We start from the raw sequence: 12,367 nt of genomic DNA on the forward strand, positions 1-12,367 counted from the left end.
AGAACACTCCATTATCTGAATAGCTTTTTACACAAAAGAAAACAATTAACAATCCCGTTTCCAACAAATACTAAATGCTTGTGTTATGGATCAAAGTCTTCTCTTTAGCATTGAAGTTTTATTAACACCATCCTGCATCAACAAAATGGCTGCTTGCAGCATCCTAGTGGCTGTTCATCTACAACAGCACTGAGTAAATAGTTTCACCAAATCAATATAAATATCTCGGTCTGAACAATGGTAGCAGATTTCCTTGTGCATTTTCTATAGTACTCTATCAGGTCAGTTTATATGCTTCGCTTCTTAAGTTCATTAAACATGAGGACAAGCACTAACATTTATTGATATGGTCATAATTAAAAGAGCCCATTTAAAAGGCTCCCCCACTCCCATATCGCTCCACACGTGAAGAGCAAATCATCTCTGTGACAAGCGTTAAGAACAACTGTTACCAGAGATGCTCTATCCCTTCAGGGCTGAAGGTGTGCTACAGTTCTACCCACCCTCATCAGCCAATAAGAACACAGGAACAGGGAATGCTACCAAGCAAATCTGAAACTAGGATCTCAACCATTATTGCCTATAGGTTGTGACGTGTTGAAATAAACACACAACCCTCAACCTGTTACCAAACCTCATCACGGCATTGTAGACAAGACGGATAGTCCGCTCTCTCAAGTGTAACAGTCTCTCGAAGCAATTAACTACACCCATACTTCACTTGTACAAGCCCTGCGATATGACGGCACGGCTGTGCCATGATATTAGAAATGAAACAAAAGATGCTTAAAGTCCAGCTGTTGCCAAGCGACTAAATTAAAGTGACAGTTCTGCTTATCATCCTGTTCCTCTTATTATCGTTGCGTCTGTTGGTGGGACTGGCTTGCCATGATCACTCAACTGTGGCAATACATTTCCATATCTTCAAAGTTCATATTTCCATAATCATCATACATGAGTCTTTGAATATCTGCATCTAATTATTCTGATATGGAGTTGACAGACTTGCGACCACGTGTTTCAGTATCTAGCCCGCACACTCCACTGACTACCTCAAGCTGTTAGTACTGTCGACTTCAGATAAATTAAAACTGCATATATATGAGAAAATATGTTGTATGTGATGAAACAAAAATATGAAAGCTTTGTGATGTACAAGATAATATATGAGTCTAGTACCACTATCTACTTTCCTATTAACCATAGCACAAGCTGTCTCCTATACCTTGACTGAAAATTACAGAAAAACATTTATCTTACTTGTAAATTTCAATACTCAGGTTGCATAGATCAACATGAATTAATAACTATCAATGTAGTACAAGTTCAATGTGTTGATAGAACCTCACCTTTGTAGTTGTAATCATTTGAAACTGTAACATCTATCTGTTTATAAAACATCATTTTGGAGACGGTTTGATTGAAAAAGCTTTTTGTTCTGCCAAACAACTCTAGTCTTCGCCATTGCACACTTGCTCAAAGCAATAAAATAGCTGATGAGAAAGAACACTTTGTTCAGTGATTTTTTAAAATTATTTTGAACTATCATACATGTTTTAAAGTAACCATAAAAATAACAAAACATTCATTAAAAAGACACAGAAAAATGCCTTACATATTGAAACAAGAATAATTTACTACACAATAACATGATTCTAAATCTTGTCAGAGTGGAAAGAGATTCTGATTTGTGCCATAGCATCTGTCCTAAACTGGCCACTGAATGTATGACAGTGATGAATGCCAATAAGACCTCGAGAAGAAAACAGTGCTGCTTGCATTGTCAATCAGTATCACTGTCTATTTCTCAGCTTTAACAACTGTCCTAACTCAAGCAACTACTGGTATTGATTCGCATTGTGTGCAACACAACACACACACCTTCTCGTAATTGTACAGTTGTCCCTAATTAAGACCGACAAGCAGGTAGCCACCTTTGTTTAGCCTCTTGGCCAAGGAGAAAAGTAATTATCTCCTTTTGTGGAAATCTACCTGTGACATTGCAAGGCATTATGGGACAAAACTGATTTCCAGATGCCATGCACAAGTTGGCTATTGTGGTGTGAATATTTCTAGGGAGTTTACCCACCATTAGAAAGTGAAAAGATTCCAATAATCAGATACCAGCCGCTAGCTTATGATCAATGGAGAGTATTTGTGGAATATAACTTGAACAGAAAGGGCTTTGTTGTCTAATGTTGCTGACTTGTAACGACACTTGTTGTCGTGGAGTTACACTGTACACTTACACAGATACGTGTTTATTTGTCTACTTGTAACACCTGCCCTGTGTGTTGGGGGAGTCAGTCAATACTACTGTTATTCCTTGTCATTATCCTCCCACTCTAATAAGTTGTAATCTCTACATAGTTAAACGTGTTTTAACATTCTACAATTTTACCTTCCTAAACTGTTAATTGTTATCAAAACTGTAAGTTATTTGATAAGTAACACATGTTCACATAATGCCAAGCATGATATAATAATTTGAAAAGCTCAGAAAATGTACGGCCTTGCATTGTTTGAAATTTGAAGTTTTTAATTTCTTTTGTAAATTTACAATTTTTTTATTAGATTCAATTTCATCCATTCCAAATTTAATTGCTCCATAAACGTTTGGAACCAACTCTTACATTATATATATAATGTCTTTAAGTTTCATATTACTCAAAACCAACATTGAAATCCGTCATGATTCTCCTTGCCATAAACGGTTTGGTCTACCAATGATAGCCTTTAGACCATAATTCAGCATTGTACACCAAAAACACTAGATGAAACATGAAAAAGTTGGATTGCCAAGATATTTCCATGATATATGAACATTAAATATGCATTACAATCTCACCAAATGACTGAGACACTATTCCTTCGCTTAAGGATAAATTCCTAAATGCTACCAAGATACAATAAAATGTAAATCTTTTGTTCTTAAGATATTTCGCAATCATAAAATTTCAAAATTAGCTTTTTATATGCTGATGTGTTTCACAATACCAAAAACAATTAATTTAGAATATGACACTTAAATAACTAAGAGAAAGTCTTGTCTTGCAAGGATTTGCATTTCAGGCAAATGCTGGATCGATATTTATTGATTGAAAAAATGAAATATCATCCCTTTTTTAGTTTTTATGAGATTATCATTGATTATTAACTTGATCAAAAGAGGTTATAATTGATAAAGAATCTGAAACAGTTAATAGCTCTCTTACAAAACTGATGGCTGAATCATAGAGCCCTGCATGAAATCTTTGTGGAAATCAAGGTGAGAAATGGGTGGGGCCATATTTCAATTACTAGCTGAGAAAGGCACAAGGCAGATTTGATCATGCTCTATGCGCTGGGACAGAAGGGTATCAGGTTGCTATCTTCACGCTTCTGATGAGAATGAAAACAATGAAGACAAAGGGAAAATGCACAACTCATTAATGTGAAATGCTACCAAATCAATGGAGGTAGAAAAGCCTTCGACATGGTTCAACTTAAGAAGTTGCTGGCACAGTACTATCACACAGTCTTAATGTATTTCTCGTGTTTTCCATCGCGGGTGGTGTTACCTGTCTATCGCTTCCACAAAAGATGGCGGACGAGGGGAAATCACGTAGGAAATTATGAAATCTTAGCTGAACAAGGGCAAAGAAAAATTGCATCTGCAGGAAAACAAAGCATTTCTCTACTTGATGAGTCTAATGGCTTCTACCGTTAATGTAGCCTATTGTGTTCCGCATCTGAGAAGTGAACCGCGTTAAAATGATCTTCAAGCTTTTATCTTTCTCGCACAAACAAAACGTTGTTTGCTCACAGGAAACAGCTTAATCAATTTAAGTATTTTCATTTACTATCCTATAATTATTCCCTCAGATATCAACAGATTTTGATTTGATAAAATATCACATTATGAAAATGAACTTTCTGATTTTTCTTGCGAGAATTAAGTGTATTGATTTTATTGAGTACAGCTTGATGGGAATGTTTGTTAAAGGGGTCAAGTAATTAGACAAAGGTCAGTTTATTTGCTGGGCCACTTTTACCTCAGTAACAGCTTGACAAGTAACAATCTCACACTTCTACCTAGCATATGAAGTAAAAAAGATGGTGTCATTACATGCCTTCACCTTGCCTTAGCAGAAAATGACATGGTTGATTCAGTTGCTCATTTGAAATTCAGAGAAATTATGAAAACTATCTATACTAGAACAGTTTGATTACTCCCACTGAATTATCTTGCAGAACTGCTGTCATTGTTCTACCGAATAAACTGATTCCTATCATGAACAACAATCAAATACAACTAAAAGGATTCTGAAGAAAGTTCAGTTTTAGATTATTAACACTTAATGTGTATTTTTTGTATGTGAAAATAGTAAATGTGTGCCTGAATTAACCAACAAACTAACAAGATGATTTAAAGGGAATTACTCAAGAGCGAAAAAAAACCTACTCATTTCATATCCCTAAATGATGTTCATGGTGTCAGTGACTACAGTGTCAGACAAACTGCCATCATAGAGCTTCCATATTGATGAATGCAACAAATAATACCATTTAAAAATGTTTTGTAAAGGATATCATTTGCATCTGGCCATCCATATCACTGCTGGGAGACACATCATACATGTCCGACTTCCCCACGTGAGAGAAGGCATCGGAGGGGGACCGCGGGGAGCCTGCGTCATTGGGCGGAGAGTGGCTATGTAGGCGGTGATCCGGGAAACAGTTATCCCGTAGCGAACTAAAGGCGAGAATGTCTGACTGCTGAAGCCCAGGGTTGGGTATGGCAACACTTGTTGGTAACATCGGTGGCAGGAAATGTGGATATGACTGGAAATGTCGTTCAAGGTCGAGGTGATGAGAGGAACTTGGTGTACTGTCCTGAAGAAGGGCAGCTTTAGCTCGAGGAGAGAGACGTGTATCCGTGACTTTTGTACGTTTTTTCTTAGGGGTGTTAACTATGAGAGGAAGTGCCTCTGTCTGTTCAGGCTCCTGCGCATACAGAGGTGGCAGCACCTGTGTCGGCATGTAATAGGGAAAATGGGGGAAAGGCACATGAGGAGGAACATGCTGAGAACGGGCTACATCATTGTCTCTGTTAATTGCTTCAAACGCACTCAGCTTCTCACCAAGTCTGCCCAAAGATGCATCAGAAAATAGATCAGATTTGGGGGTTGTGTTGTTGCTCTTGCGCTCTGGTGTTGGAGCCTGAATAACCTTCTCCGCTTCCTCCACAACTGTTTTTTTAGTTTCGACATTGTCTTTCACAGCATGTTTTTCAATCATCTTGCTCATCACATTTTCCACCACTTTGGTAATGGCTCCAATTATTTCAGTTTTTAACGAGTCCATCACACTCTGCATGTCCCCTATGTGTTGAACCGACACAGCACTACTGGACAGCTTGTCAAAGCGATCATGTTCCTGAAGGAGCTGTTGCATATGCCTCAAGTCAAGCTCAGGCCTCCTCGCAGGGAAATAGTCATCACGAACTGGCGACTTTCCGACTCCATTTTGCTCCTTGCTAGAAATGACTTCATCGGATCTCTTGTGATTCAAGTCGCCAGATCTCTCATCTGCTGGAAGGTCTTCATCACACAACTGGTCACACTTTCGCTTAACTGCCTGTAGCTGCTGCTGAAGCTGCCGAATGTGCTCCTGGAGGGCCATCTGCTCCACCTTTCGATACTTTCCCTCCGAACTTCCATTGCTGCCATCATGCTGCTGAGGTTGGAGCTGTTTCCGTTTGGGTCTCTTGACTTCCATGGCCTTCAAGGAAGGCACATCTTCATTGTCTGATGGAACTTGTCTCATACTCGACAAAATGTTTTCAACACGAGCCCTCTTGGCTTCTTTACTGTCATTAGCTTGCCACTCCCCAAAACTTCCATCTTTCTGCTCACCAATATCCTGCTCCTCCTCACCAACACTATCCTCCTCACTGTCCACTCGAGGGTCAAGGTCATCTGACACATGATCCCCATCAACAGAAACATTTTCACTGTGAGACATGATAACGGCTGAGCTGGCTTCTGAAGGGTTGTGTCCGTGGTTCATCACATGCATACTTTTGTTAGGATCATTATTGTTCAAGTTCTTTCCTTTGTTCTGAAGTATTTCCCGCAACAGGTGCGATGTATCACTTGGAATGTTTTCCACGGCTGGCATCATGTTTCCGTGAAGAGTCTTGATAGCTGAAACAGCCAAACAATAGGTGAGTAATCAAATTACCACAGTAACTTGCATGCATGCACCAAGAAAATGGCAACAGCTTGAAGGACAAAAAGCAGCCTATCAAATATATGAAATTAATCAGTCATGTGTAGAGAACAAGTTCTGCAGTATCACGTTGATGCTTAGGAAGCAGTTGAAGCGAGGTTTGTACTTTATTCTTGGCCAAACCATGTGGTCCAGTTAGATCTTGTCTACCAACAGGGGAGGGACTGTAAGAGATCCTGTTGATACAAAGGGGGTCACCTCAAGAGACACCATCCAGCATACCCTCAAACACTGAAATACCACACTCTGAACTATCAAACTAGATTCAAACACTGTATTTTCAGACATTTAATGACTTAATAAATTTATATGAAGTTTTATCACTTTTGTTTCAGCCCACTGTGGTGATGTATATATTAACCTCGCAGCGATGGGTATTTGAGCACATCACTGTTGCATAGTGCCACAGATTTTTAAATCCAAGATGTCTGCCACAAGAGAGTGCTTATATACAATGGCAGTGTTGATGTGTTACAGGTAAAAGTATTCTGAAGCCTACCTGATTAATAATTGAATATGCATTTTTATTTACTGGGATTATTCTGTAAGAAGTTTACCATTTTCAAAAACAAATGGAACCTATCACTACATTTAGTTAAATCTAGGAACACCAATACTACTGTAAGTAATTGTTGATCTGACTGTAATATGACTTTGTATTAAATGTGTGCATATAAAAAATTAATTGATAACAACGAACTACAGCAAACTCAGTGTTAGAACAATATATTATGAAATACTAGTCATTCCGTTCACCTGCAGGAGAGTCACGTGATCAAACGTGCTTATGGGCAACGTGCATATCTATTCTTAACCATTACGTAATCGATTATGAAAACTTGTACTAAAAGAAATGCGGACGCGAGTTTCAAATATTAAAAGGAAGGTACACTGCATAACAAAGGATATGAACATTAAATGTTTCCAGGCAAAGATGTTCTTTTAATGTCGGGGCATTGTTCAGGTGTCGCGAGATGAGCACCTGTCTACGATGTATTTGACGCCCGGTAGCACCTGGTATATATTACACCTATTCTGTGTTGTAATATCAGAATTTAGCATCAATTGTGCGTGTACAGCAGTCATGGCGCGCGATTCCTCGATCAAATAGATTCAGCTTTGACAATAAATGTAGAAAAATCTTTAAACGGTCACATCACAATGTAAATCGATATTATGAAGTCAAAACGTGTTCATATAACGGATCCATATACATTACAAGCTGAAAAGATGTCTAAAGATGTTGTCAACGCAATCGATTTGTCACGTTATGTCGCGAACATATGTTTAAGGTACACGAGTCGCCTCAACTCCTGATTACATACAACTGTCGGTGTCCACTTACGACTTCATAGGAAAGCTGGTAGAACGCTTTCTCAAACTGGGTCTCGTTTGCATCTTTAACGGTTTTGTTTATTCAGCTTTTCCAAGTTAATTAATCGTGTGTGTTTTCAACGCGTTTGGCCACACGTTGTTCTTTGTAAAACATGCTTAACGCTGACTCGAAGGCAGTAATACAAGATAGCGATTGAGAAACTAAACAACAAAAGTTGCAAGTCGAAATAAACTACACATTTGAAAATCCCTAGTATTAATTTCCTATTTGGTTTTGACTAGAGATGCAGTTAATAGCCCGAGACCATCAGGAAGAACCATGCACAACTAAACAACTCGATAACTTATCAAAATAAATGATCACTAAATCACGTATGGTTAAATAAGGTGAAAATTAAAGGCTCGGGTTTGAAAACTTAACCAAGAGTTAATCAGAGAAACCTTTGTTCTAACGATGAAACGAGAGCATCGCGCGCTTACATCTTGCGACCTTCGTGCGCTACAACAAAGACAAAAAAACCGAAGAACTTACAAGATGGTCCCCCCTCACCTGTGACAAAGGCTCGTCTTCCACACCACGCCGTACCCTCCTCAACTCCCGACTGACAACTCGCAGCTGTCTTGGGTGTATTACTTATACATGAACCAGATCACCGAAGCGGAACTGTTCGCCGTCCTATCACCTCCCCTCCCCCGACAGGTGAGAGACACCAGCTACACTGACCGGCTCATCAGTTCAAGACACACTTAGGCGCGTGGTCAGTCTCGCGCACCTGCCGCAAGTTCGTGAGCTACCTGGGGACGCCTTAGGGGGTACAGGTTACTTCAAAGAATACCGATGCAACTCTGAACACATTAACACTGTGTGGCTTTATCTATAAAGACCCATTGGTGTCTGTTATAATTGACATAATGTTTCCAACTGGCTTACCAGATTTTGGAATTTCTTTAATTAAATGCGGACATGTCTAAACCTTCCTCATTGTACCATTCACGTACTATTCACCTGTAACTGCTATTGTCCGGGGGGGAGGAGTGGGGGGTTTGACTCCTCGTCGGCTTAGGGTTGATAAATGTTTTTCGTTTTTATTTTATTCACGTTTATGCAGTTATCAACTGTACATAGTGCACATAAATATAACTTCAAGTCGAACTTTAAGAGAGGTTTATAAGGAAATATTATGTTCCAAAGCCCGCTAAATACTTTTCTCATAAAAGCACAAAGCTTATGAAAACGTTGTAATGGGAACAACAAAAGCTTGATGGGACTGACGATAAGGATGAATGTTTGATGCGTGTGTCAGCTGACATCAAACTACCTCTTTGTGAAGAGGCAACAGTACTGTCATCCGTTTCCCGAGTCAGGAAGCTACAGATGGTGTACTTCAAACAATCTTATATACACTGCCGATCATACACACAGAAATATTTCACATGTTGACTGAGAAAGCCGTTGAATTGTTCTAGAAACATCCCGCGTTTTCTGCATCATACATAACCTGTTACAATAACTGTTGTTCTTCGGTGCATAACATTCATGATTGACATCAAATGTCACCGCGCAGCCAATAACGGTGCAGAGGCAATGGCGTCACACATATGCAAATTTCAAATATGCTCGCAAATGCATCCCAAATGCCTGCGGTTTCCACTTTCCTTTAAACGTCGAACTATCGATTGTCTTAACACTGTGCTACAACTTGGATTACTTTTTACCGACTTATATGGTAAGGGTATCTCTCAGTAAGACAACAGATGGACCGAATAGCACATATGGGATTTGAAATGCTATCAAAAGAAACCTGTGAGATGAAGGTGGTTGTGTGTAGTGTATATTCGGCAACATCTGCAACAGCCATAGAGAAATCTCGCCCACGACGAAAATTTAAGCCCAGTACTCCACACAAGCTGCATACGTTTGATCTGTTTACTCTGTGAAAGATCCCTTTCAGTTTTGTGTAATTTTCTATTTTCCAGATGAATTCATCTTCCTAAAAACACACCAATTTATTCAAAATTGAATGCTAAAAGGAATTACCATAAGTGTTCATTGAAACCTTTCGGATGTGTCAATAAATCACACTTATCCACCTCGTTTTTTTCATAAATAGTTTCATACACCTTCCCGTCTGTTGTAGTAAGACCTAGTCACTTCCGTTGTAGTAACACCTAGTTAGTATTCAGAAATAATTGTCATAAATGATGGCAGAAAATATGGATAAACACTCCTCAAACTAGACGGGCATTATTCACTCAACGTTCACGGCCTGCGATGAGAGAGCGATCAACAACACTTGAATAGCATAATTAACACGAGTAATTAACACGTTAATTAACAATCGACATGTGCACCACTGTCAGCCAGTAATGCAGTGGTGTACCACACGTCAACAAGTGTTGATTACGACAGACAATTAACGTTATAGTAATTCAGATTTCTCACTATTAGTTCTTAACAAACTTGCAGCCCGATGTCGAGGGGTCAGCGTGCTTCCAAACAAAATGCTGTCCCTTGTTATAATTCATTTATGTAATTCCTTCTTTGGTATATAGATATATTTCAATCATTTGTTTTCATCAAAGCCTGTGGTCTATGTACATGTTATGAAAAGTTTATTGATTACCGCTGTGAAAACAATTAGTTGTTCTCTATAGTTATGCGTCAATGCCTTTAAATGCGGGTAGAGCGACCGCCTAACGATTACGTGGTGTTTCACTTACAAAATGTAACACACTAAGTAAAATAATAATCATATAAATAATAGTTCTCGTAATTAACATCTTAACTCGGACGAATACCATAAAAGTGACGATATACAATCCTCACACTAAAATCGTTCGTCCTTCACCTGCATTCCATAAGGAAGTCAACGTGTCAAATTGATGCTTCTGAACACAAATACGCAGGTAAATTTTACAGGAGAAAATGACGGAAAGAAAGAAAATATTTTATTCCAGTGTCAAATGCAGAGAAAATAATTGCTTAGACATACTTCGAGTGTTTGCAATTTCATAACCCAAATTCCTGTTCGTCTTCATCCGTGTTCAGAAATACAAAATGTATCTTGCTCAAATATGTTCAAAATATTTTACAATTTGTGGTTTCGTACATTCGTGGCTTGGAACCTTGTCTCTCTATATAAATATATACACATTAAATATTATACCTATAGCGACTCGTAAAGCGTCTCAGAGAGGCTAACTTTTTTGCGTGCATAATGCTTAATGCTGGGCCGGAGAAACTACATACATGTATACACAAAGCGTATATATAAATGAAATATAATGTTGTTTGATAAAATCGATGATAGGACAACGACTTATCTGTGTCATCCATTAGACAATCACTTGATACCGTTATCGCCTACATGCAGCATACATGGGCCTGCCAATATCTATGTTAAACATTCGCACAGTTTCTCACTACATTATAGATGCTGCGGAAGAAACACTTGGAAGACATTATCAGCTCACCTTACAGAATATTCTCATCACCGTATAATGTATTTTATATTAAAAGCTTGGCTTGTGTCAACTGTAACATGCGAGAAATAGTTTTGTATCAAGGAATACTAGTATATACTTTAAAATACCTATATGCATATGTGCCTATGGTGGAAAATGTTTTTCTTCCCGGGTGAATCACTAATTCGTGTTGTTGTTCTGTTATATTAGATAAAAACATTTAAATATTTTTTGTTGGCTTTGTCAAATTTTGCTGACAATCACGGCGGTCGGAATAGGTTGTTGTATATATAACGGTACTTCTCAAAAAAAGGAAGACAGAGAGGCCATTTCAAAACACAACTATCAGCAATCTCTTCTTAAACTATGAAATAATTTCAAAAACTGACTTTGTCGAAGTCATCAGGAGTTGATGGACTCGAGTTTGACACACTACAGGTCAGTGGAATTCATATGAATCGGTGTTTGTATCACGTGACTTATTCTATAGCCATTGTTGGACCATGTTTTGGCGGTTTTTGTGACGTAACATATATTTTCACCGTTTGTACAGAAAGTTGCAAACCAGCACTAAATGGGCTTTTGAAACACGTCAGTGAACCGCTGACAATTTTTATAACACAGGTTACCTTGATTACATACTTCAGTGGTTAAACTTACATGCTAGTTAATAGGGTACTTATCTGGTACAAAATCGCTGCAGCCATTACGCTGGGTTAAAAAGTAGTATATCAGTAGTATATACTTTTCTTAATATCGTAATACATTTATATATTCCTATTTTGAAACCTAAAATATACACATTCTAAATACTTTTCCATCGGTAACGCCTGACATTTGATATCGGAAATATCATTAAGGGTTTGGTCGACGCATGTAAATATTAATATATTACAAGATCGATAGATTTGGCTCCGGTGAGAGAGACACCTTTAAGCCGGTGTGACGTTTAACCAGGCAGAAGAAGAGATGCAGAGCGGGTTGTCGTCGTTCCGAGCCAGGTTTCGTTGTTCAATCGGGACCCGGACTTCAGTGTATGTTCAGCTCACGCGACATAAGTGGAAACTTCGCCGGAGTGATATTCGACAATTGCACCTCGAATGTCTTTAAATTTATTTATTTATTAAACTTTTTTTATTCTTGAAAATAAATCTATTTCACATTAATTAGTTTGTTAAAAAAAACAAGAAAACATCTACAACAAAAAACTACAGTGGTTGGGGCGTGACGGGGCGGGGTCTGCAAGAGAGGGGGAGGGGCTGTCAAGGTGGAGGTGTATCGAAGATAAAAATTT

At 38.5% G+C, this 12,367-nt stretch overlaps 1 protein-coding gene across 1 annotated transcript in view; it reads right to left on the reverse strand.

Moving 5' to 3' along the window:
- The window catches only part of LOC137295352 (homeobox protein prospero-like), a 30,857-nt gene that overhangs the window by 17,332 nt on the left and 1,158 nt on the right, over positions 1–12,367 (reverse strand). The window contains exon 2 of the mRNA XM_067826666.1: positions 4,573–6,188. Within this exon, the coding sequence (XP_067682767.1) occupies positions 4,573–6,188 (1,616 nt within the window). The remainder of the gene's footprint in view (positions 1–4,572; positions 6,189–12,367) is intronic.

This window comes from Haliotis asinina, chromosome 8 (assembly GCF_037392515.1).
Source record: "Haliotis asinina isolate JCU_RB_2024 chromosome 8, JCU_Hal_asi_v2, whole genome shotgun sequence".
Lineage (NCBI taxonomy): Eukaryota > Metazoa > Mollusca > Gastropoda > Lepetellida > Haliotidae > Haliotis > Haliotis asinina.